General features: G+C 40.0%; 1 protein-coding gene across 10 annotated transcripts in view; it reads left to right on the forward strand.

Annotated features, from left to right (window-relative positions):
* The window catches only part of TANC2 (tetratricopeptide repeat, ankyrin repeat and coiled-coil containing 2), a 683,096-nt gene that overhangs the window by 336,797 nt on the left and 319,183 nt on the right, over positions 1 to 27,116 (forward strand). For 6 of the 10 annotated variants that reach the window (XM_074940790.1, XM_074940791.1, XM_074940792.1 and 3 more), the window contains 2 exons: positions 102 to 173; positions 11,072 to 11,251. In XM_074940790.1, coding sequence (XP_074796891.1) covers positions 102 to 173; positions 11,072 to 11,251 — 252 coding nt within the window. The remainder of the gene's footprint in view (positions 1 to 101; positions 174 to 11,071; positions 11,252 to 27,116) is intronic. The other 4 variants (XM_074940795.1, XM_074940797.1, XM_074940798.1 and 1 more) reach the window with 1 other exon arrangement.

The raw sequence follows: 27,116 nt of genomic DNA on the forward strand, positions 1-27,116 counted from the left end.
TGCTGTTCCTAGAAGATAAGTGATGGTATTTGAGGAAAAGTTGCATCTACCTGACCTATCTGCTATGTTGATATACTTATGCTGTTTTGGTTCTCATGCAGATGGAGGGAGCGAGGAACCACCAGACCGAAGACAGGCAAGTGTAGAATCCCGCCAGAGCCGATCTGGGCAAGGTAATGTTCATATCATTTTCCTTCAAGAGCTTACTTCTCTTACGTTAGCACTTTGTGCAGTTTTGCTGTTTTGATAAGATATCCAGCTCTTCTGGTTTATTGTAGCTTTTATTGTAATTTAGATATACACAAATTTAATAACCATCAGAAAGGTACAAAATGATCAATTTTAAGAGTTGAAATGAAGCTGGAATCATGTATGGTGCACAATATTCTAGTGGGACCCTTTCAAACAAATACTGTAGTATCTATTAATTTACATATCTGGGCGTCACATCCTCAGTTCCTCAGGCTGTGGACTGGGGATCTTCTTGGGGGCTGGGGGTGAAGGTGTTCTTCCTACTATTCCACAGAGCAGTGGCAGAGGTACTCAGCAGGCACCTATCTTCTGCACCCACTTCTGGAGAGGAGTGCCTGGGTAGTAGCATCTAGTGTGGGCTCTGGAAACCCTGTCCTTCACTGCAATGCAGCAGCAGAACACCATTTCCTTCTGGCAAGTTTCTCCATCCTCCAATACTGAGGTGGGAGGTCCATATGGAGAGCAGCAATAGAGTAAGAGTAGAAAAGAGAATTTGGATCTGTTAAATAATGTTTTAGGTCATTCTCTGGGGCTGTGAAAGTCCTGGTGTTTGGAGCCTTAAATGCAGCTCACCAACCTACTAAGGCGGCATTCGATAGAAACATGCTTCTCATAGGTGGTATGTTTGCTCATTCACTTTGTGGTTTTCTGCACCAGATTCCAAGAGTAATTCTGTTTCACTTTCCTTTTTCTTCCCCAAATCTGTTGTTGCTGTAGAGTCCGAATAGTTTATTGAAGTGATGTTGACTTCAGAGCAATAGTTCTGTTCTTTGGCTGTGTTCCAGTGTTGCCAGCAGAATATTGTATTGGCAAAAGAATTCTGAGTGATTGAAGTCTGCAGGCAAATTTAGGGGTCTGGGTATTTGGAACTAAAACTATTGAACCGTGTGAAATGGCGACTGTTGATAGAGGTTTGTTGTCTGTCATAGTTTTTTTAATTTGGAATTTTATATCTTAAATAATAAGAATTGAGGCTAGATTAGAAAGAAACAATGAATTCTAATGCGTCTACACACACCGACAGCCACATTGCATTCAGAACCAGGTTGCTTTCCTGGAGTTTTGTTAGGGAATAAAAGATTAATAATAATAAATGATAACCTGTTCTTTTCAGTCCGCTCTCTATTTATTATACAAAAGCTATTATTGGTAATATTAATTGTAAAAGGAGTATCTAGCCCATTTTCTCTGATTGTGCTCTCTGATGTAGTTTAATTGGCTTAGATTTAAAATATATACAGACATACATATACATAGGTTTAGCTGAAGTGCAGATTTCAAAATGTTCTGATTGGACATAACAATCAGGTACTTTGATGGTCTGAGGTACTATATTCTTCCAAAGCACATTGCTGAATACTTGCTAGACGTACCTGTGATTCACTGGAAAAGATCTTTTCATGCTGTGGGAAAAATGCTAATCTGTGGGCTGCAGGTATGTTGTTTGCTAGTGTGTACTTGATGAAGAACATTATATAACACACACAAAATCTATTAAAAGGTCATTATTAAGGTTGCAAAGTCAAGCACTCAAACATAGGGAAATGCCAGAATTAAGGTGCTTGAATTTACATGAGCAAAACAATGTATTTTTTACCAGCCTCATTCTTGGAAACAAATGAACTCTTTGGGCTGAAGTTTTCCACTAAACTTCAGCCTGAGGCAGACCCTTAGCATAGAAGATTTCAGCCCAGATGGTTAAAGTTTGGCAAAGTTATAAGCTATTGAAAACAAGATCATATAATTATACAATTTTAATAGTAGGCAATGCTGCGAGCCCTGTCTATAATAAAATGGCGAGTGGGAAAAAAAAGGGGACTCATATAAAGGTAGATGACAGCATATATAAAAATATGTATGTAGAAATGGTTTAGTAATTGAAATGGTCAAGTTAAACAAGATAAAATTTTGGTTTTATCTCTTTCTTTCCCTCCAACACATGGACAGATACATTATTCATAAACTTTCATTTAGGAGTTCTGGAGAAGGCCAGTTTTGTCCAAATAGCATCTTGTTAACCTGATGATTAAAGTGACTGACCTGTTTCTTATTTGGTACCATTAATACATACTTTAATACGTTAATTTTTAAAATTATTGTTAATCATTTCTTGTTGAACTATGTTAATCATGTATCTATGTAAATGTATATGGTCTTTCACAAACCTATATTGAGTCATTAGATATCTATTTGTTATTTATAAAACAATTGTATTGATGGAAAACCCTGTTTTGTATGCTCATTGTTTGCTGCACACAAGTATGGCATGTGTGTGCAAAAATGTGAGCATGTTTTGAAAACGTAGGCCTTTATTTCCTGAACTCTGCACAGTGATTGTTGTGTAATTCTAACCATCAGAGGAAGCACATGAAGTCCCATGAATGGATCAGAAATTAGATGAAAATTTTAAAAATATCCAATTATTTAAGGGCTTATTCCCTGTCTCTCCTCCATTCACCTGAAACCACTCAAAGGTTGTGGCTGGAGGAGACAAACCTCGTTTATAAACTGGAATCCCTTCCTTCCTCACTTCACTTTCATGATTCCAATGTTTCTCGCCTCACTTTCACACCCCTCCTCTATGGGACCCAGCCTCTCTATTCCCCTTCCTCTCATGAGCTGCCTCTATAAGAGGTTCCCTCATTTCAAATCCAGGTAGTATCTCTTCATTCCACCTTTTAATATTTTTCAGCCTGCTGAGGCCCATAGTGCAATTCAGTGTGTGACAAAGACCCAAAATGAAAGACGCACACAAATTATTTATGTTGTAAACTTAAGATGCCGTTAGTGTAAATGGCTCTTACTTATCTAGCTGCAGTTTCATGATTCTGTTTCTGAAGTAAATAATTTTGAAACCACACATGTGAAGGGGACACCAAATTTCTGTGGAAACTAAGATAACTTTGAGACTAAAAGAAGTGATGTCCTTTGAAATGAGGAACAATTGAGACATATAGAATTGCCAACCTCAGGAGATCAAAAATCATGAATCAGATCCCCAATAAAAGTGAAATATGGCTCCAAAAGAATGAGATTTATTTTTTAAGAAATATTACATTGTGTTTTTGGTCTGACTCTTGATTTTTGAGCTCTTCTGACCATTCCCAATGTGTGTGGTGACAATGAGTGTTGCCCACTCTTTCACATTTATTGAAAAGGTGGATTTAAACCCCAGGCAGGAGCTGAGACCCTGAACAACCAAAGCAGTCCTGTCATCCTAGTTTGTCATGACTCGCTGGTCTCGAGCCCAGGTCCACAGAGTTGATGGGAATGGCCACGCTCCAACCCTCCAGCTGATCTGTGACCCATGAAGTCAAGGCACAGTTCCTACTTAAGCCTGCAGTAGGAACAGGAAGCTGTGTGAACAACTGGGCCTCACCCTGCTATGGAATGTGTGCCTCATGCTTAGGGTGACCAGATGTCCCATTTTTATAGGGACAGTCCTGTTTTTTGGGACTTTTTCTTATGTAGGCGCCTATTAGCCCCCACCCCTTGTCCCGTTTTTTCATAGTTGCTATCTGGTCACCCTACTCGTGTACTGCTCATGCTTATGCGGCTTGATTTCCTGGCATCTGACTCGTAGTTCTGATCTCCAGTTTGTCTCCTGCCTCTGACCCACCTTGACTCTAGTTCCTGACATGGTTCTGATCTCCAGTTTGCCTCTTGCTTCTGACTTCCCGGTATCCTGACCCAGCTGACTCTGGACTCCTGTCTCAGGACTGTAGACTCTGGCTTTTATTACTAGGTCTGGCCACCTGACCATGACACAGTTCCCACATCAATGTTGATACCACATCTGCCTATCTCATCAATTCTGCCTCTCCCACAGCCCCCACATCTGTTCTGTCCCCACACGAGTGCTGCAGTCTGCCCCCATATCAGTGCCAGTTCCAATCTTTATCCCCCATATCGGTGCTGCCCTCAGCCTCTCATCTGCCCACCATCCTAATCTTTCCATCAGTTCTGCTCTCCCAACCTCACCTCTAGTCCTCCTATTACTCCTGGGGCTCTTCACTCTACCCCAACCTTGTCTCGGGGGGCTGCAGTGGTGCCCTTATCCCTCTCGCCTATTCCCATACTGGTTGTTGCATAGAGGGGAAGAGCGAGGCGCGATTTCCATTGCTTATTGGAGAGGAGGAAAGAGCAGAGACCTACTGAGCTGGTGGGCACTTTGATTCCTCTTTCACCCTCCCCTCCCGTGAAAACAGTGAGCAGAGGGGGAGAGAATCTACCTGCATCCTGCAGGGTTGAACTTCATGACAGGGCTGGAGCTCTCATGTCATCACAAGACAAGCTCCAGCCCTGTCGGAAACCCCATCACTAACGAAAAAATTCTGAGAGTTGGCAATACTGGAGGCATGCTACTGCTCCACATCCCTCCTCTTATTCCATGCCACCCATTTATACCCTCCAAGACTCATGCCCCTCCTCTCTTTCCCTAGGCTCCTATCCCCATGTAACCCACCTTCTGACTCAGCCTAGTGGTAGCTGAAAAACACAGCATGGAGCCAGCACCAGTTCAGTTTCTGTATGTAAACATTCAAAAATTGGGATTTTTTTTCTCTCTGTATACACTTGAAATGAGCTCTGAATGAGTGTGTCCCTTGGAATAGTCACAGTTAAGAGGAAAGGGAAAGAAAACAAAGGAAAAAAGTAACAAAATACCACTTACCCTAACTTTTAGCTTGCATGAGCACAACCTAAGATATGGCTGCAGGCCAAATATGTGGGCTAGTACAGACAGGAGAAGCGTCATCATGTTGGCATTGAGTTCTGAAGATGAAAATAGATTGGTTCAGAGCTGTCCAGGAGAGGAGACAGTCTGACTTGTGCATGGGGAAAAATGAAGGGTGTTTAAGCTTCATGTGATTATTATTAACTGTAACCTATGTTTATTCCATATGCTAACATGTTATACATACTATACCACAGGGGCTTAGAGATTTTGTTATGCATAGAATTTAAGTGAGACGATCAGACTCTTGCAACATAAATCAAAACACAATTTGGAATATCACAAAAATGTTTATCTATTAAGTCTATGACATTTTGTCATATTGAAATAATCCAGAAGACAATTTAATATTTAGTATATGCACTGTATAGGAAATGTCTTGTGTACGTATATGTTGTAGCAATACTGCTAAAGGTGTGGGTCAGTCACTGTAAATCCTTTGTTTCAGTGATTTATAAATCAGTAGAAAGATATTCTGTTTGACTGAAGCAAATTTCAGAATAATCTGTTCAAATCCTTTTGAATTTTGCAATTGTGAAAAAATGAGAATTTTGATTTCTCCCTTTTCCCCATCCCAAAGATATTCCTTTGCTTTTACTGAATTCAGAATCATTTTTTTGTTAAAATTAAAATCTGGTAGGTAATCCATAAATAAAACATTTTTAATTTAAGTTTTATTAATGATTAAAAGAGAGAGAGAGAGAGAGAGAGAGAGAGAGAGAGAATGGTCCAGTGTTTTGAGCAAGAGACTGAAATCCAGTGATTCTGGATTCTCTTTCCAGCTCTGCCAATTACTTGCTCCGTGTGACTTTAAGTAAGTCAATTAATTTTTTGTGCCCCAACTTCTGTATCTGTAAAATGAAGATAACATCCCCTGACAAGGATTTTATGAGGGTTAGTACATTAAAGTTTGCAAAGCATTTTGAGAATTTAGATGGCAGGTGCTATCAATTTGTATGGCTATTTGTTCACATTATTGCTTTATTTATTGTTCATTTTATATAGAAATACACTGGACTCTCAGTTTCCCCTCAGCTTTAGACAAGTACCAGATATTATGGCCACAAATTCTTTTGCAGACCTATACTATAATGGAGCAAATGCAGAGCATGCAAGCCTTACACATCTCTTCCAGAGAACCACATGCAGTAAAGTGTGTGGTGCTTACTAAAGCTGTCTCAGAATGCTGAAATTTGAACCTGTGTTTTCAGGGAATTTTAAACCTGTGCATAGCGCCCCTCAGGGGCATCATCCTGCAAACTGCTGAGCACTCTGGCCCCAGTCCAGCAAAGCATTTAGGCATGTGCTTAATATTTAACAGTATGAAGTGAAAAGAGCAGACCAAAGCATCCAGCTGAAAGTATTTTTAGCAATCATGGCAAAAATTGTTATCCATTCTAAATTAATTGGAAATTTGCATATCAAAGAAACTGCAGTGTAATGACCTTGAGGTTATAAAAATCTTAAAAGCAAAAAAAAAAAAATCAGTTAAGGATTATATCTTCAATACATGGGCAAAGTAAAATAACGTGGATTGTAATGAATGCTCATCAATTGTCAGATGAATGTTAAGAGTCCTACATGGAGGCATCCAGTACTGCACTTGAGCATACATATGCAATAATAGTTAATTTTTGTTTTGTTTTTCACTGTAGAAGGATACAGCTATGTTGTGAAGTATTCCATGACTTTGAGATTGGTTATGGGTCCATATATTTTAGCTGTAAAATGTGTAACTTTTTATCAGTTTTCTGATAAGGCGTTGTCTGAGAACTTCAGCATTATTTAAATCTGTTTCCTGCTATGTGAATGAATAATGTATTCCCTTGACTATTTTACACTGTTGATATAGCCTTTTTTGGACAGCTACAGTAAACTCAGGCTGTTGTCTCTTCTGAATTATAATGTATTGAAGGCATTTATCTTTTCTGTTTTATCCACATGTGACAATTCAGCTCTGTTATCCATCCTCTGTGAATTAGTTTTTATAAACCTACATTTATTCACACAAACTACTGAAAGTCACACAAAGCTATCCAATGGAAATCAAATAATTACTTTCAGAGAGGAAAATTATAACACATCTGATAATCTATTTGATCTTTTGCAAAATCAAAGAAATGAGATGATCTGGGAGAAATTTAGATGCACCTCTCATAATTCTCTGCTCAGTAAGTATAGTTTATGCATCAGGTATCAATTCATGTATATTTGCAGTAAAATATAAAGGATAACAGTTGTAAATATGGAGGCAAGTTATCCCAGAACTCCACAGTACTCCAGTGTATTAGCGAGATGCCTCTGGAAACGGAAGGTCCTTAAGTAATTCTTTTCAAATATTAGAACTGATTTGTTGCAAGTGATGTGTGAAAATCTGGATCAGTTTTTATTTTTAACAAACCAGTTAATCCGTTCCTGATCACAAAACTGACCTCAAGAAACTAGTTAAAAATGTGAAGATAATGATCCAAATTATGCCCTAAATTACACGTTTGAAACCCCACTCTTTTGTAAAAGAACAGCAACTCAGTGAACGGTACTTTTTGTCAAATATTTAATTTTCACCCAGGCAAGTTGAGCTTCCTTTCCAAGCCAGTAACTTAAGAAACTGAACAATATGAAGCCCCAAAGTACCATCCTGGTCCTCTGAGCACGTGCTTCCAAACAATTGGCTTAGGAACAGTTCTCAGATGTTGTCATTACTCGGGAGAGAGAGAATGTGGCATTTAATATGTGGCAGTTTATCGCTATAAAATTAAAGATTGATGCAGATCATTCCTTTTGCAACTTTTGTGTAGCAGAGGCTAGCACAGATTTTGACAAATTTCTTTTTGTGGCCCCAAATACTAATAATTAAGAGGAGTAGCACAGAACTCATAGCCCAAGACGAACAAGAGCTAAGGTGGCTTCAATTCCCTTCCAACCCTGATCTTCTATGATTCTAGCAAAGTCACCTTCATGCCTTCCCAATTCTGGGCTGCTCTGGGAGCCAGAGTAGCCAGTGGTGTAATTTTAACAGCCCCAGTCGAAGTCACAGCAGGCTGCCCTATGGGTGGCTGTGCTTCTCAGAATCTCTGCAGTGTTCTGTGCTGGTACTATGCTCCTCCTGCCGCAAGCATACTCCCTGTAATTTTCCTCAGTTCCTATACATGGGGAAATTTTCCCCCAGCTGGATTCAGGGCTTCTCAAGACCCTTTGTACCTCTCCAGCACTTGTAACAGGCATAAAGGGACAAGAAAGAGTGACAATCTCATGCATCATTTCTAATTTTCCCTCTTCTATTTAACTAAGAACTTGACCATCAGTTAGCAAAACTAAGGGAGGCTTAATGAATAAATCATAATTTTCCATATTTCTTACTCAGTGTCCAAATTTTTTTTTTTGCTCTCTGCATACACTATGGCAAATATACATATCTGTACTATAATTCAAATGTCTCTGTACAATTGTTAGCAATTTGTCCCAACGTACTGAATATTCAGAATATTTGCTTAAAAATTCTGGTAAAATTAGTAACTGGAGAAGGAGCATCAAATAACTTTGATCACAAGCAAAGATCTGCTCATTCCGTACATTGCAGGGAGAAATTAATTCTGCCTCCAGATGCTCTCTACATTAAAATAATAATAATTCCCATCAGTCTTCAGTTTGCTTATATTGCAGTAACTGGGATACTGTCGCCCCATGCCATCATATCTGAGAACCTTCCACAGAAAATCAATAGCAAAGTCCGCAGAGAGCTTCAGTGGACTTCTCTCACACTTCTCCCTTTTTAGGGTTAAGCCTCTCCTTGAGGTAGAGTTGTGAGCTTCTTTTAAAGCTTTTATTAATTTCCTTTTCTTTTGTTTGTTTGTTTTTTTGTTTGGGCTTTGGGTAGAAGGGGGTTCCAGAGCAATTGCAGAAATGAGTGGCAGTGAGATACAGAATAGACTTTGAACTTGAAAAAAGAACAAGGACAAATAAAATGAACCGTTTGACTGTACTGTTCCTTGAGGAGCTTCAATTAGATTCTAAAATTATCACCTGAGTTCAAACAAAGCCAACAATTCAATTCGGTAAAGGTATTTTACTTAGCCCAAAGACTCTTTATTGCGTAGTGATAAGACTGCAGAAAATGTAGAGCTCTCTATCTACATAAAGTGTTTAAGAATCAGAGAAACATGAGCCAAATTCTCAGATGGTGTAAATTTGCATAGCTCCACTCTGCTGATTTATACCAGTTGAGACTCTGACCCAGTATCTGCTCTGAGTAAATCTAGTCTGTCCATTAGCAGGTAACCTTGTAAAGAATGACTTCTCATCTGTAAGCCAGCAATTTAGCTCAGATTTCCTGTTCTACAAGAACGTTAAAGAAATAATAAGGTAACAGACTCCATCTTCCGCAGCTCCTCTGTCATTCTAATAAATGAGAGGGGAGAAGTGAAAAGAGCAATAGATAGCATCACTGGACAAATAGAAATCTAAGGGATCTGTTTCTGTATGGTCCCATAGAATTGCATGAAATACACATTAAGGTCTGTTAATTCTGTAGTTTTTAGAGCCTAAAGATTTCTGACTAGTCTGAGATTCCAGAATTTTGGATGTGTGCACCAGACAGGAATCTTTTGGATGGGGTTGGAGGAAATCTATTTGGGATTGTAAGTCATAAGAAACAATACATTTGAAAACCTTTATGAACAGACTCCTTACACTTTATTTTAAAACAGATCTATTTTATATCATATAATGTAAGAATTTCTGTATATCTATTGACAAATATCCTTCTATAAACAAAACCAAACTCTAAACTATGTCAAACAAATTTTTTTATTTTCATTTTAGGAATATTTGTATTTAGGAATGTAAATGTCTTTTATACATTTATAAATATATTTATTTTAAATAAAATAATGTAAGTATTTAATTATTTAAAGCAGCAATGAAATTGAAAAATAGAATACAATATACATTTATAGCTACCATGACAGAGTACAAAAACTGATACTAGTGAGCACAAACCTGTTCATCATCATTTATTAGTGTATTTTTGAAAGATTAGCAAGAGCACTAGGTGGTGCTCTTTTATTGCAGAGTATTAAAAATTCAAATTAATAAATAAATCATATTACAAAGTGAAGAAGCAGGCAAAATGAAGAAGGTAAATATTGATGCACTGTGTAATCCAGGCAGAGAGCAGATCCGAGTCTATATCTTCTGTCTCCCAGGCCAAAGAGTCATTCTCACACACTCTCTTGCTCTTTTGCCCGGTTAATATTTAAGTATTTATAGAAAGTCGAACCGCTTCAACAGGAAAGATTGACTGCGGAATAACATATAGCTTGGTGGTAAGGGTACTTCTTTGGTAGAAGGGAGACCTGAATTCAAGTCCCTGCTCCAGTGAGTATTTAAATATTTGTGCAATGTGGAACAGCTTCAAAAGGAGACACTGAGAGCAACCAACCCCTGAATAGCCTGTAAACCTGGTGATTAGGATGCTAACCTGACAGGAGATATATCTGAGTTCAAGTCCTTGCTCCACAGTGGGGACTCAAACCCTCCCATCTCCAAGGCAAGTGGCCTACTAACCACTGGGCTAAAGGTAATAAGAGGGACATGCATACACACGTGCACACACACTTTTTTGAAGCTGAGTGGACTTTTCCAATTTGCTGACAAATTCCAAAAATTTTCGGAACCAACATGAAGATTTGTTCTGATTTTTTGGTTTGTTGGCTGAAAAAAATCAATTATTCGCCCAGGGTAGTAATTACATGAAAACTGATCACTCCAGAATGCTTAACAAAGCAAAATGATAAAACTTAAAATCTAACTAGTTATGTTGTTCATTACTCTATATCAGACATTCACCTGTTTGCTATTGTATAAATGTAATTTCTTCATGGGAAGCATAAACATTTTGTAAGATGAGCATGAGAAGGAGCAGTCCAATACTAAAAAGTTTGTGTGATTTTTTGAGAAATAGTATGGAAATATTAAAGCGTCTAGCCAGCCTAAGCCAGCAAATTCCTGAGTCTAGGAAATGATAAAAACAGTAGGCTGCCTTTTATTACAAACTGTTCTGTTTTATTTTTACGTTCCTGACAGGCACCTCCACAGAGAACGACTGTGCTTTTGAACCAGACTACGCTATTCCACCACTCCCAGTGACCGAAGGTATGCAGCACATTCGGATTATGGAGGGCATGTCTCGCTCTCTTCCATCCTCCCCCTTACTCACACATCAGTCTATCAGTGTTCGGCTCCAACCTGTGAAGAAATTAACTGGTAAGGACTTTAAATAAGTTCAGTGGGGCTTTTAAAATCGGTCAGTGCAAAATTTTAGATAAAACTCACCAAACAAGTTTCTTTGCACAAATCTTCATTAGTTAACTACATGGCCTGCTGGAGTCACAATATTTTGTAATTGGAATATACACCCATGTTTACAATATTAAATTACTGTAGGAAAATGGGTTGGATCTCAATTTAACAGCATGATCTGTCTAGTCTTTAAATAATCATCTGGTTTTCACACATTTTAGTTTTGCAGGGATGTTCTAAGTAGTACCAGAATATACTGTAATTCCAGTCTCCTCATGAATCAGTTTGCTCAAGTCAGGCCAACTGATGGAGACATTTCAGCAGTTTAAATAGCATTATGTTAAATTTTTGCATGCTGAGAGAAAGACACTTCAGCAAACTCTACATTATTTGTTGCAGCACATAGTGACTTTTCATTTATGTTTTTAAGTAAGTTTATTTTAAGTAATTTATTTGGTTTCTGTGGACCAGATTTGTAAAGGTATTTAGGTGCTTAAAGATGCAGATAGGCACCTAATGGGAGTTTGAAAAGCACCTAAGGACTCAACTCCTACACTAGGCGCTCAGAGGCTGGTCATCATAGGGACACTGCAGCTGGGATTAGCAGGGGAAGCGCTGAAGCCATCGGGAGCCTGGGGCAGAGTAGCAGGAAGGGAGCAGGATGGAGCCACTGATGCCTGGCAGGCCAAACAGCAGGCCCTTTTAGGCCGGATCTGGCTTGTAGGCTGCTAATTGAAGAACACTGGTCTATAAGTACCTACATGGAGAACAAATATTTACTAATGGACTTGTCAGTCTCACAGAGAACATGGTCCAATGGCTGGAAGTTGAAGCTCGACAAATTCAAATTGGAAGTGAGGTATAAATGTTTAACAATTAGAATAATTATCCATTGGAACAACTTACCAAGGGTTGTGGAGACACTTTTTAAATCAAGAGTAGGTGTTTTTCTAAAAGATCTGGTCTAGGAATTATTTTAGGGGAATTCAATGGCCTATGTGTGGCTAGATGATCACAGTGATCCTTTCCGGCTTTGGAATCTATGAAATCTTCCAACTTTTATCTTGTCTATTTAGATTGTAAATTCTACAGGGAAAAGATTGACTCTTACTATATGGTTGCATAATGTCTATTACAATGACATTCTAATCCTGGTTGGGGTCTTTAAGCACTATTGTAATATAAATAAAAATGAATAATAATGCAATGGTAGATGTAGTGTATGTTTCTGTAATATCAGAATTGACTTGATCCCTTGGAACTGTGGGTTCAGTTTAGTTGTAAGCTCTGGTAAGCAGCATTCAGTGCTCCATTATCTTCATGGTGGATAGGTATCTTTGTGTTGTGACACAGCAAGTATGCTTAATTAATTGTGAGTGCAAAACTGGAGACTGCTTCTCTTAAGTTAGGCTTTGTGTGCTTTCCCACTGATAGCTCTGCCCCTTGCGGTCAACAGAAAAATGAAGCAAATTAGAACTCATCCCATTCTTCAGTTTAGGTTCCAGCCCCCCATTTTTCCATTATACTACAGGATTCTTTAAAAATCCTTGCTGCCACAATGATAGACACATGCAAGAAAAAAGAAAGTTTACTTACTCTCAGTGCTCCAGTAACAGGTATATTGCCTTTGCAGAGTTGCATATGTGTCATCAGGGCTCCATGAATCAAAACATTTAGTGTGAAGTTATATAAGGGACCATCTCCCCACTGCCCTTAGTTCTTTTGCAACAATTGAGAATATCAGATGAGGACTCCAAGGAAGCAGGGAACTAGGTTGAGTGAGTCTGGGTCTTCCCAGGCAATATACTTTGAGAACTCCATCTACAGATGAGTAACGTAACTTTCCTTTCTGCATCAGTGATTGACAGTACAGATCAACTAACACAAACAAACCTGTGGAGTAGGGCTGAGAATAAAAACAAAATATTTTTCCATGTGATTGTATTTCTTTAGTTAACAATTGTTAGAAAACTCCTACAAAATATAAAAAATGTGTTGTGAGAATTACATATCTTTTGGATTTCCCCTACAAAATGTTTAACCAAATGGAAGGGCTGGAGAGTTGTTTCTAACATGCTGTGTTTCTTTCAGTAACTTTACATGTCTAAGAATGGAAGTGCCTCTTTTGTTAACAACAGGTACATCATTTCTTGCACAAGAGTGAAAACAAATAATTGCTTAAAATAATGATTTTTGTTGTTGCTGGTGAATATTTAAATTATTACAATAAAGGAAATGCTCTTCCTCGGACTAATGATCCACATATAGGCCATTAGTCCCAGGAGATCATTAATCTCCATGGAATGCCCTACAATGAAGACATTATTGCTGTTATAAATGAATAGCTCAGAGATAATTTTTAAATGGTTTTCGTACGGAATGGATGCATGTGATCCCCCAAATGATTGGTGTGATGGTCATGTTGCATCTGGCCAGTCCTTTGCTAGATTTCCATTTAGTTTCTAATATTAGCTATACATAGCTACATCTTTGATTTTGTTAGAAGTTTGTGAATTCTCCCAATCAGAAGCAGGGAAGGTGAGATTTTCCTCTGAAATACTAGTTTAAAATTCACTTCTGAGTAGTACATCATATTTCCATGCAAAAAGGCTTTTTTGCTGTTTACTCATTGCTTTGAAATTGAGGACAGAACATTTTTACTAGGCACTTATAAGTTTGAAGAAATAAGTTTCATTTAACTTAAGTTTTAAAATGAATGCTTCAGAGAAAATGTTTGTAGTATTTGCCAGTTTAGAGCTGGGAAAAAATATTTTTAGATTTCTTTTTAGAAAATGTGGCTTTTTCCTATTTCACATGTCAAATCTTGACGAAGATATTTGGACCAGAAGCTCTACAAAGGGAAAGTGTCTCCTTTGGATGAAATCATGGCTGCATTAATGTCAGTGACAAAACTTCTCTTGACTTAGGTTGGCCTGAATTTCTCTTCCTTCAATCAATTATTCACCTTAAAGCTAGAGGATTCAGTAAGAGCCTCCATATTAACTGTTTTAAATAGGGTTCAAGGTTTTTAGGTCATTGAACAATTAAAACATTGAAAAGGACTCAAAATCTCACATCATCAGTATAAAATATGCTTTCTCCTTTATATCCCAAATAATTTTGGCAATCTTGAACAATAGTTTCCTCTTCATATGACCATTTTGAAACAAGACAGATGCAGAGTTACAGACCAACTTAGAGATGCCAAACTTAAGGTGGACTGGAGGGGTTAGATGTCTTATTACAGCCCATTCATGTTGCTTTTAAGAGGTTCTTCATGGGACTGCAAGCAACACCTCCATAGTATTTTCAACTTTACTGACACAAGCAGAGATAAACTGGGGTTAAACTAGGTCTCATTTATGGCAGCACAGAGACAGTAAGTTAGAATATTGGGTGGGTACAGATGACTAAGCTGTGTCTTTCAATTTTCAAATCAATCTGTATGCCTGTATAATAAGCTTTTTTGGGACAGGTAATATGTCTTACTCTGAAATCTCTGTGTAAATTTGCAGCCCTACATAAATTACCTTTAGTAGTAGTAATAGTGCTGGTCTAGTTGAAAGTAGAAAAGCATGTAATGAGTAAAATAATAAAATAAGAGAGCAACAAGAATTAGATTTCAATATCTAATTATCTGAAATTTGGGCTATGGAATTCCATGCTTTTGCAGTTCATTGTTAGCAGATCACTTTCTTTTGATTTTAACACTCCATCATATACTTTCAATGCCCGATGCATTTTAAAGATACTCTTATTATAATGAATCAAGTTACCCTGAAAGCATACACCATGGATCACAGCATTCTTTTCTGACTTTTTTTCTCTCACTCAGTGGTGTTGCTCTTCTGGTGCTTTATAGTTCTTGGAATTCTAGATGGGCATATACTCCTATGCTTCTCCCTTAGCTCTTTGTTCTTGTGCACTGATACTTGGTCATTGTTGTCTGATCTGTTCTCTGAGCTTCCCTACCTCTCTGCTTTGAAGAATAAACAAAAGGAAAATGGGAGGAGAGATTTATCTGCCATGTTAAAGAACTTTGTCCCTAGCAAACCTCCCACACCCTTGGGTAATAACCCTCTTTTTACCACCCAGCTGTATTTTCTGTGGTGGAATGAATTCAAGGAGTGTAAGATGGTGGTCCCAAAACAGAGAGCAAATTAAGGGCCAAACTAAGGGTGCTCTCTCTGTCCTAACCCCCTCACATACCATGCTCACCACCATACCCTTCTCACACAGCCACTTCCCTGCTCCCCCCAGTGGTGCTTACTAGTGTTGGGGGAACTGGGGATGGCTAGTGGGGAGGTAGATAGACATGGGCTGAGGAGAACTGTGTGTAGGGAAGGGGGATTGTGTTAGGGAGACGTGGTATGCAAAAGGGGCTCTGGGCGTGGGAATGCAGGAGAGGAGATCAATCCCCAAGTGTTGATGTATCTGTTTTATGTGTGTGGACTCCTGCTCCTCACCTCAGCTTCCTCCAGGGCACTGCCTTGATGCACAGGGGAGCTGAGACAGCAGTGCCACAAGGAGCCTTTCAGGCATCAATGCCTTGGCGTAGTGAGAATGAACTCCCCATGGCCAGTCTACTACTCTGGTTCCACCATCCCAGGAACTCCCCGCACGTGGCCCTCTTCTCTCCCAGATACCATGTACATTTATGGCTTCCCAACATTTCCCTGCCCTCACCACATACCTGCTTACCCACCTGGCCCCCCTCCTAGAATTCTCTTGCACTCTTCCACTCGTTAACCCCAGTCACCCACTCCACACACCCCACCCATCCCTGCTCTCACCCACCTCATGCACACTTTAATGTTTTTAAAACATGCTAGCTGGTCATGGTCAACCACAGGGAAGTCAAAGGTTGACCAGTTGACACCTTTTTATGTGAATTAAATCCGATCTACATTAGTGTTTTTTAAAAAAAGGTTAGTTAATATGTGTTAGTTAACATTTTTAAACAACATCTATTTTTCTAATCTAGACGTAGCCCAAGGCTGTTGACCTCAGAGTGTGCTGCAAGGTTGATCAATTCACTCTGGGTGAAACAGGTTCCACTGTTCACAAAGCAGGAATAATTCACTGGTGTTTGTGTACAGCTCCATGGAGATGGGAGGACAGAATTCACCATCACAAATCACAACAGGCCTTTAGGGTGCATGGCCTCTGTTCTTGCCTACGGGCTGAAGTAATTGGAGACTGCCTTTCTAAGTCCTTTAAATAAGATGTATGTAGTAGTCCCTCCTACAGTGATTTAATTGAGGTCAGCTAAAAGTCTCCTCCCTCTGTAACAAAACTGTGAAGTTGCCCCTTAGTGGCTGCACTGCCTGCCACCCTCCCCCATGGAAAATGCAAGTGGGATTCGGCACAGGATCTCCATACTTGGGGATGGATTTCACCCAGAGGGTTTTGAATTTATAAGAAGGATATGATGAGGAGCATATGATGTCTTTTTGGTAGACTCCATGTAGTTCTTAGTCTGTCTATTTGCTAATCTGTGTATATTCACTTAGTCTTTTAGTAAAGCACATTGTAATACCTTGATAGATAAATATAATTGTTCTCCCAAACATTTATCCCTGCTTCTTAGGGTGAGTATACTCTGGTTACCAAGACAATTTCTCAGTATATAGATAAACTTCAGTTTTATCTAAATTTGAGATTTTGGGCAGCCAAATCCAGGGTCATTAGCTGAAATAAGAAGGTTACAGTCAGTAACATTTTTCTTTAGATAATGATGAAGCTTGCTTTGCACTAGGTCATTTTCAGAAGTACACAGTAAAAAATTAACACTTTTAAAAACAGACACTGTAGCTTTTCTTGAGCTTTTCTTGGTAGTGTTCCCCAAAACACTCTTTTAAGATTTGCATTAAATCCAGATTTTGTCACAGGGGAAAGGAAAGGACAAATTCCTATCGTGGACTTTGTACTAAACACTAGAACTTAGCACCATATTGACAAATATCTTGTGAAAGACAAATACTATAATGGCTACAGTATTTTCAGTGTCTAAGTATTGATACTATGCCACTGTTGGTTTCAAACTTAATATTTTATTTATCGGAAAGTACTGATAAATCGGTAACTACACAGTGCGGGAATTCACTGATCTCTTTCAATTCTTGCTGTTAGTTAGGAATTACTGAGCCACCACACATGAATGGCTTTAGAATTTATTAGAAGTAATATCTGATACATTATAAAGAAAACTTGAGTCAATTTCTGATCCGCATTGATTGCCCTCCACTTCCACTGAAAGGAGTGAAGAGTGCTCAGCACCTCACATGATCAAATGTAAAGTTTATAAGGTTATGTTGCATATAATTCTGTTCCCCCCCCCAAAAAAAAAAAATTCAAAAGGTACCAAATGTTCATTTTTCGTAGCTAATTATTATTATTTTCAATGTTTTTACTTTATTTAAGGCTACTCTTAGGAGACCTGTATTTTACATGTTATATATAACATCATCCATGTGATAAATAGGGAGTTTATTATGATCCACATTAGAACTGAGAATCAGATTACAAGTGGCCTCAAGTTAAGAAAAATCATATTACAAAGAGGTATATAATTATAATAAGGAAGCCTTGTAATTCTGTACCTGAAAGCTAATCTACCTGCGTTGTTTTCAGGAGAATGAATATAGAATACTCCCAAATGAGCATTTTGAATGTGTCAAGGAGTGATGGTAATGGAATTATTAGTCTTTCTAGTCATCTTTGGAGAATGAGATTATAAAGACAAATACGCTTTTTAGGTTGCAAACAGGAGTTAGCATATGATTCCCAAGCTCTTTTTATAGGGCCTTGATAAAAGTTTTAAAGGAGTTTTTCACATATTTCCATTTTCTTTTAAAAGCAAAGTCCTGAATCATGTACAGTTTGGCATAGTAGTTGCTTTGTAAATCGTATAGGCCAACAGAAGGTTGTGAATTTAAGCATTTTTGTGATCTGACATGTCTGCTGAAATAAGGAAAAGTTTGAATTAAATGAATTACTACCTTTCCCTTAATGTTATAGGTGATAATACTTGGTATATATGATTCTTCAGCTGCATGTATGCTGTTTTCTGATCTCTAATAGATGAGAATCAGTAATATTGATGAGAATCAGTTGGGGTTGGTCCTGCTTTGAGCAGGGGGTTGGACTAGATGATCTCCTGAGGTCTCTTCCAACCCTAATCTTCTATGATTCTATGAATATTGAACTAGCTAAAGCTGTGATAGAATTTCCATTGAAAATCCTGGTTTCCAGTGTTTACTATCTCTGCGCTTTGAAAATGAAACAACCTGAAAATTGATATACAAGCTGTAAACCCCAGATGCAAAGATTTGTTTTTAATTACCAAAATATATATTTTAATCGGCATCTCTTCACTTACAACGTATGAAGAAATCTGGCTTGTACCTGGCTTCACATACATTTTTTTTTCTGGCTACGTAGCTGCCAAGAGGCATAGAAAGGTTCCAGGGAATTGCTTCTTAGTGTGGAGTAGATTTTGAACTCAGAGTAACAGAGTTAAATGCTTGAACCACAGTTTGAGACGATGATGTAGGTGTAGATCATATTTAGATCATCCTATGACGTTACAGGCAAAAGAATGACCTTCATTAGAAAAGCTGATTTGTATTTGATTTCTTAATTGAAAGTATAGAAAGGGCAACAGTAATTAAAACATGAAAATTCTGAGTTCAGGCCATCCCAAATCTTTAATTCATACTTATAGTATGCTGTGAGGATATTATAACACATATAGGTCCAAATTCTCTTGTCAGTTACACTGACATACATTCAGAGTAACTTCATATTTTCACTAGTGTAACTAAGAGCAGAATTTGGTTCATGGACTTCTATAAAATGATCTTAACCAAGTAATAAGCTTTTGCTAATGACTTGTGTACAGGAATATATGGGCTAGTGAGGTAAGTTAAGGAAGCAGATATCTTGGAAGTAGTTTGAGTTCATGGGTTTTCTCATTAACCAAAATATATTTGTAAAAGAACACTTTTGGCAAAATTTGACCTGCTGTCCACCCTTCCATTCCCAATTATTAAATCCATCTAATTTTTTTTTTTGGGGGGGGGGACATGCTATGGGGAGGAGGGTTTCCTCAGAACAAATGCCTCCATGTTTTTTGTTCCTCTTGCAGAAAATATCACCAGGGCCAGCCACTTATGAGAAACCCTAAAATCATAAAGTTACGTTGGACACTTCATAAAGAAAATTTAGTTTAGGAACATATTTCCATTTCAAGTGGTCATCAAACAAGTATGGAGAGAGAAATGGACTAGGATGATAAGATCCCCAGAAATATAGCTTGAGGCTCCTTCTCCCTTTCTCGCTCCCCAAACGTATTCTCTGGTTCACAGCTCTTAGCTTTTGTGGCAGAAGTGACTTTCGCAAAGGAATTTGAGTGTGGTGAGGGAGATGGCTTGGTGACTACGTTCAATGTGAAAGTTACACTCATAAAGAAGCATGGTTCTAAGATTTAGCCAGGAAGAGGTCATTCAAGACTATGGCAAGAGCAGTTTCTGTGGAGCAGAGAGCGTTGACACTGATAACCATTGATTCTAGTAGTCAGTTTTGAGGTGAGGAGGTAAACACCATGGTTGTAAGCATCTCAATCAGTGAGTATTGAGTTGAAGGGGAGAAGGGTAGTTGAAGAGACCGACAAGCAATGGCAAGATTTTAATGGATGGAAAGGAGTGTAGTCTAGCTTTATTATCCTACTGTCTTTAATGTGAATTCTGCATGAATAAAGACTATAGGACTGGACCAAAAGTTTGCATTAAATATGTGAAATATTTTGGGCTCTGAAAAGCAACTTTCAGCTTAGCAACGAAGAAGCAGGAAACGAAAGATATAATTCTTTCTGAAAAAGAAAGCATTGGAGCACTGACAAATTCAACCTTTTGGAAGAATCAAGCTGCCTCATGTTAAGAAGAGTTAACTGTCATATGTGTTCTTCTGGAAAACAGATTATGTGAAGCTCAGGCTTTACCTAACAGGAATTGTTTCCCATTCCTCCTGGAAATACTATTTTATTTTTTAAAATATCCTGCACTGTAGTCCAAAACCCCAGAATCTGCTGGGATGCTTAGAACTATTTTTACTTTATGCTGTGGTTCTGTGGGGTTTCCTTTTCTATAATGAAAAGTCTAAGAATGCAGATATGTTTTTCTTCAGAAGAGTGACATAATAAAAATAACACTTCAACCTCCCTGGACTCACAATAGCAGATCTAAAGGTAGCCATCCTGCAGCAAAAAAACTTCAGGACCAGACTTCAAAGAGAAACTGCTGAGCTTCAGTTCATTTGCAAATTTGACACCATCATCGCAGGATTAAACAAAGGCTATGAATGGCTAGCCAACTACAAAAGCAGTTTCTCCTCCCTTGGTATTCACATTTCAACTGCTAGAAGAGGGCCTCATCCTCCCTGATTGAATTAACCTTGTTATCCCTAGCCTGATTCTTGCTTGCATATTTATACCTGCCTCTGGAAATTTCCACTACATGCATCCGACGAAGTGGGTATTCACCCACAAAAGCTTATGCTCCACTATGTCTGTAAGGTGCCACAGGACTCTTTGCCGCTTTTACAGATCCAGACTAACACGGCTACCCCTCTGATAGTAAAAATAAGGTTATTTTAAAATATTAGTTATTGATTTTAGAGCCAAGAAATGTCCTAGAAAATATAAAAAACAGTCTTAGAATCGTATCCAGTTTCATATTAGCTTAGTCTGTTTTAATGCTTTATTATAATTTGTTTCTAGTTATCAATGTTTTCCTTTTTTGTAAATAAATGATATGCTCATTACTACCCTAAATGATCTGGTAACGTGTTCATAATGAATTAGTAATTATTTATATAGCGCGAGACACTCTGCTGACAGGTATGAAGGCAAGGTCCCTGCCCCAAAGAGCTTAGAATATGAAAAATCCTAAAAATTAAGTACAATGTTCCTCTGAAAAATACCACAGTAAGGCCAAGGGTTTTTTTTGAACGCCCGCATGCATTTTTACTTTTATTTAAGAGAAGCTTTTTAAATTGTTTCTGCCTTTTTGATTTTGCCAGGTACTTTCCATTCTTGTCATATGTGTCAGTGATTCCCCAGTGTGCAGAGGTGGTGGGCTCCATATGCCTGATCTGTGCAGAGACTGCAGTAGTTACCCAGATCCACAGGCATGTTCATGCTATCCTCTGGAGAAACTTCTCATGGACCCTTCAGAGTTCCCCTGATCCACACAGTTCTGTGGGACTTCATGAAAGACAAGTGTAGATCAGTCTGGTTGTCCGTGACTGGCCTTGCCAATCCTGCCATGCAGATCCGAATAGCATGCTTGGTACCCCTATGACATTTAAGACGTCACAGTCTTATTATGGCTCAGAACTTAATCAAGTTTAAGGCCTGCACTTACTGAGATTTTCTTATTTGTGGATTAAGTACAATTCCCCATTCCTTTCGTAAATGACATTTAGTGGGTTACCCATGCCTGTCAATGCAGAGGAGCTGCAAGCTGAACAAGTATAATGGTTAATCCTTTGACGACTTCACCACAGTTCTTGGACCTCCAATCTCCAGGCTTTTACAGACTTCCAAATCTTCACATACTTTCTCCAAAGGCCTCCCTTTCTGAAATGGACTGTTTAGGTGCTGTAGGCCTGACCTGCAAATTCATCAATATTTTTCCAAGAACCTATGTGGGGACTTATTTAAATATCATAGAATCATAGAATATCAGGGTTGGAAGGGACCTCAGGAGGTCATCTAGTCCAACCCTCTGCTCAAAGCAGGACCAATCCCCAACTAAACCATCCCAGCCAGGGCTTTGTCAAGCCTGACCTTAAAAACCTCTAAGGAAGGAGATTCCACCACCTCCCTAGGTAACGCATTCCAGTGCTTCACCACCCTCCTAGTGAAAAAGTTTTTCCTAATATCCAACCTAAACCTCCCCCACTGCAACTTGAGACCATTACTCCTCGTTCTGTCATCTGCTGTCAAGATGAACCTGTATTTTGACAGCTTATTAAAGCTGTTGACCACTTTTCATCCTGCTGTGAAGCTAGGGGTTAAGATTAAGTTAAAGAAGCCTCCCTTTCTGCTACTTCATTGCATTTCTCTGGAGTTTCAACTTTGTTTTATCCTTTTGTTCTTTTTCTGCTGTAGTCAGTTTGAATCCATAACATCTAGTTTTTACATTTCCTGACTTCAAGGACATATGGCCCATATCTTTCTCTTTTCCCATATTACGGCAGAGGATGAAAGGACAGAAGGTCATGTTGTGCCACCAGCAGGGGAAAAAAAGGCAGAGTGCTGAAACACTGCCCCCGTTTATATAAACTTCATCTAGCGTTCTCCTTATGGTTTTATTTTCTTCTCATCTGGGAAGCATGGAGGCTTTGCCTCACCCTCTCTCCCGGTCAGGGATACAAAATAAGAAAGAAGAGATAGGGGAAACGAGCAAAAACACCACAAGCAACCTGGTAATGCTTTTCTTTGAGTGATTTCACATGTGCATTCCACTCTTGACGTCTGCACACTCAGCGCACAGCTGTCAGAATTTTTTTCCCCTCAGACCTGTTGGGCGGCTCAAGGTCCTCCTGGTGCCACATGCTGCTGTCATGAAGAGCTGCCCCTAGCCCTTCTGTTTCTTCTTACTGTCCTTGACGGTCATTGGAACCCCTGTTCAATACCAGAACAGTTCTCTCTCAGCTTTGTGTGTAATATTGTATATAATATAGTTGGTCTAGTAGTTAGTATAGTTAGTAAGTTTTAGTTGTGTAAAAAATACCAACAAAGTTTTTGGACTTGTTTCTCCTCGTTTCAGGGTTACTGCTGATGGCACTAAGATATGCCCCAATTGCTGGGCTTCAAGCAGCGTGCTTTTTGCTCGAGGCCTATGCCACTGCACAATGGTTGCCTGAAGTGCCTAGGTGAAGCACACAGGAAAGACTGGTGCCAGACTTGCAGGGAATTCAAACCTGGAAGAAAGAAGGACAGGGAGGGTAGGCTGAAATTTCTGCTGGTGGAGGCAATACTCAGGCCACTGTTGGAGCCATCCTAGTCTGACTCGGTGCTGAATGCTGCAGCTCCGGTGACACTTCCAGCATTATCAGAATCCCAGCACTGAGCTCCCTCACCTGGGCCGAGAAAGATATATAAGACTTGCAAAGAGGCCTCAGCCGAGGGAAGAGCTCCAGCCTCCAAGTCTGGTAAGACAGGTGTCAGGGTTCCCTCCCCACTCTGAACTCTAGGGTACAGACGTGGGAACCCACATGAAAGACCCCCTAAGCTTATTTCTACCAGCTTAGGTTAAAAACTCCCCTGGTACAAATTCTCCCTTGTACCTTGGGTTTAAGTAACACTGCCACCACCAAGTGATTTAACATAGAACCAGGGAAAAGGACCACTTGGAGTTCCTCTTCCCCCAGCAATCCCCCCAAGCTCTTACACCCTCTCTCCTGGGGAGGCTTGAGAATAATATCCTAACCAATTGGTTACAAAATGATCAAAGACCCAAACTCCTGGGTCTTGGAACAATGGAAAAATCAGTCAGGTTCTTAAAAGAAGGATTTTATTTAAAAAAAAAAAGAAAGAAAGAAAGAAAGGTAAAAATCATCTCGATAAAATCAGGATGGAAAATACTTCACAGGGTATTCAGATTCAAAACACAGAGGATTCCCCTCTCGGCAAAACCTTAAAGTTACAGAAAACAGGGAAAATAGAGACCGTCGAAACGTGGAAGTCAACAAATGGCTACACAGGTGGTGTCAGAGAGAAGGCTTTGGATTCTTTGACCAAGGGATGGTGTTCCAAGAAGGAGGAGTGCTAGGCAGAGACGGGCTCCACCTAACGAAGAGAGTGAAGAGCATCTTCGCAAGCAGGCTGGCTAACTTAGTGAGGAGGGCTTTAAACTAGTTTTCACTGGGGGAAGGATACCAAAGCCCTGAGGTAAGTGGGGAAGTGGGATACCGGGAGGAAGCACGAGCAGGAGCACATGAGAGGGCAGGGCTCCTGCCTCATACTGAGAAAGAGGGATGATCAGAGAGTTATCTCAAGTGCCTATGCACAAATGCAAGAAGCCTGGGAAACAAGCAGGGAGAACTAGAAGTCCTGGCACAGTCAAGGAATTATGATGTGATTGGAAAAACAGAGACTTGGTGGGATAACTCACATGACTGGAGTACTGTCATGGATGGTTATAAACTGTTCAGGAAGGACAGGCAGGGCAGAAAAGGTGGGGGAGTTGCACTGTATGTAAGGGAGCAGTATGACTGCTCAGAGCTCAAGTATGAAACTGCAGAAAAACCTGAGAGTCTCTGGATTAAGTTTAGAAGTGTGAGCAACAAGGGTGGTGTCATGGTGGGAGTCTGCTATAGACCACCGGACCAGGGGGATGAGGTGGACGAGGCTTTCTTCCGGCAACTCATGGAAGTTACTAGATCGCAGGCCCTGGTTCTCATGGGAGACTTCAATCATCCTGATATCTGCTGGGAGAGCAATACAGTGGTGCACAGACAATCCAGGAAGTTTTTGGAAAGTGCAGGGGACAATTTCCTGGTGCAAGTGCTGGAGGAACCAACTAGGAGCAGAGCTCTTCTTGACCTGCTGCTCACAAACCGGGAAGAATTAGTAGGTGAAGCTAAAGTGGATGGGAACCTGGGAGGCAGTGACCATGAGATGGTCGAGTTCAGGATCCTGACACAAGGAAGAAAGGAGAGCAGCAGAATACGGACCCTGGACTTCAGAAAAGCAGACTTTGACTCCCTCATGGAACTGATGGGCAGGATCCCGTGGGAGAATAACATGAGGGGGAAAGGAGTCCAGGAGAGCTGGCTGTATTTTAAAGAATCCTCATTGAGGTTACAGGGACAAACCATCCCAATGTGTAGAAAGGATAGTAAATATGGCAGGCGACGAGCTTGACTTAATAGTGAAATCCTTGCTGATCTTAAACACAAAAAAGAAGCTTACAAGAAGTGGAAGATTGGACAAATGACCAGGGCGGAGTATAAAAATATTGCTCAGGTATGCAGGAGGGAAATCGGGAAGGCCAAATCACACCTGGAGTTGTAGCTAGCAAGAGATTTTAAGAGTAACAAGAAGGGTTTCTTCAGGTATGTTAGCAACAAGAAGAAATTCAAGGAGAGTATGGGCCCCTTCCTGAATGATGGAGGCAACCTAGTGACAGAGGATGTGGAAAAAGCTAATGTACTCAATGCTTCTTTTTCCCCTCTGTCTTCACAAACAAGGTCAGCTCCCGGACTACTGCACTGGGCAGCACAGCATGGGGAGGAGGTGACCAGCCCTCTGTGGAGAAAGAAGTGGTTCGGAACTATTTAGAAAAGCTGGACGAGCACAAGTCCATGGGGCCGGATGCGCTGCATCTTAGAGTGCTAAAGAAGTTGGCGGATGTTGATTGCAGAGCCATTGGCCATTATCTTTGAAAACGCATGGCGATCTGGGGAAGTCCCGGACGACTGGAAAAAGGCTAATGTAGTGCCCATCTTTAAAAAAGGGAAGAAGGAAGATCCTCGGAACTACAGGCCAATCAGCCTCACCTCAGTCCCTGGAAAAATCATGGAGCAGGTCCTGAAGGAATCAATTCTGAAGCACTTAGAGGAGAGGAAAGTGATCAGGTACAGTCAGCATGGATTCATGCTGGGCAAGTCATGCCTGACTAATCTAATTGCCTTCTATGATGAGATAACTGACTCTGTGGATGAGGGGAAAGCAGTGGACATGTTTTTCCTTGACTTTAGCAAAGCTTTTGACACGGTCTCCTACAGTATTCTTGTCAGCAAGTTAAAGAAGTATGGGCTGGATGAATGGACTATAAGGTGGATAGAAAGCTGGCTAGATTGTTGGGCTCCACGGGCTCCTTGTCTAGTTGGCAGCCGGTATCAAGCGGAGTGCCCCAAGGGTCAGTCCTGGGGCCGTTTTTGTTCAATATCTTCATAAATGATCTGGAGGATGGTGTGGATTGCACCCTCAGCAAGTTGGCAGATGACACTAAACTGGGAGGAGAGGTAGATACGCTGGAGGGTAGGGATAGGATACAGAGGGCCCTAGATAAATTAGAGGATTGGGCCAAAAGAAATCTGATGAGATACAACAAGGACAAGTGCAGAGTCCTGCACTTAGGACGGAAGAATCCCATGCACCACTACAGACTAGGGACCGAATGGCTAGGCAACAGTTCTGCAGAAAAGGACCTAGGGGTTACAGTGGATGAGAAGCTGGATATGAGTCAACAGTGTGCCCTTGTTGCCAAGAAGGTCAATGGCATTTTGGGATGTAAAGTAGGGGCATTGCTAGCAGATCGAGGGATGTGATCGTTCCCCTCTATTCGACATTGGTGAGGCCTCATCTGGAGTACTGTGACCAGTTTTGGGCCCCACACTAGAAGAAGGATATGAAAATATTGGAAAACGTCCAGCGGAGGGCAACAAAAATGATTAGGGGACTGGAACACATGACTTATGAGGAGAGGCTGAGGGAACTGGGATTGTTTAGTCTTCGGAAGAGAAGAATGAGGGGGGATTTGATAGCTGCTTTCAACTACTTGAAAAGGGGTTCCAAAGAGGATGGATCTAGACTGTTCTCAGTGGTAGCAGATGACAGAACAAGGAGTAATAGTCTCAAGTTGCAGTGGGGGAGGTTTAGGTTGGATATTAGGAAAAACTTTTTCACTATGAGGGTGGTGAAATACTGGAATGCGTTACCGAGGAATGTGGTGGAATCTCCTTCCTTGGAGGTTTTTAAGGTCAGGCTTGACAAAGCCTGGCTGGGATGATTTACTTGGGGATTGGTCCTGCTCTG

The sequence above is a fragment of the Natator depressus genome, chromosome 27 (genome assembly GCF_965152275.1).
Source record: "Natator depressus isolate rNatDep1 chromosome 27, rNatDep2.hap1, whole genome shotgun sequence".
NCBI classification, from domain to species: domain Eukaryota; kingdom Metazoa; phylum Chordata; order Testudines; family Cheloniidae; genus Natator; species Natator depressus.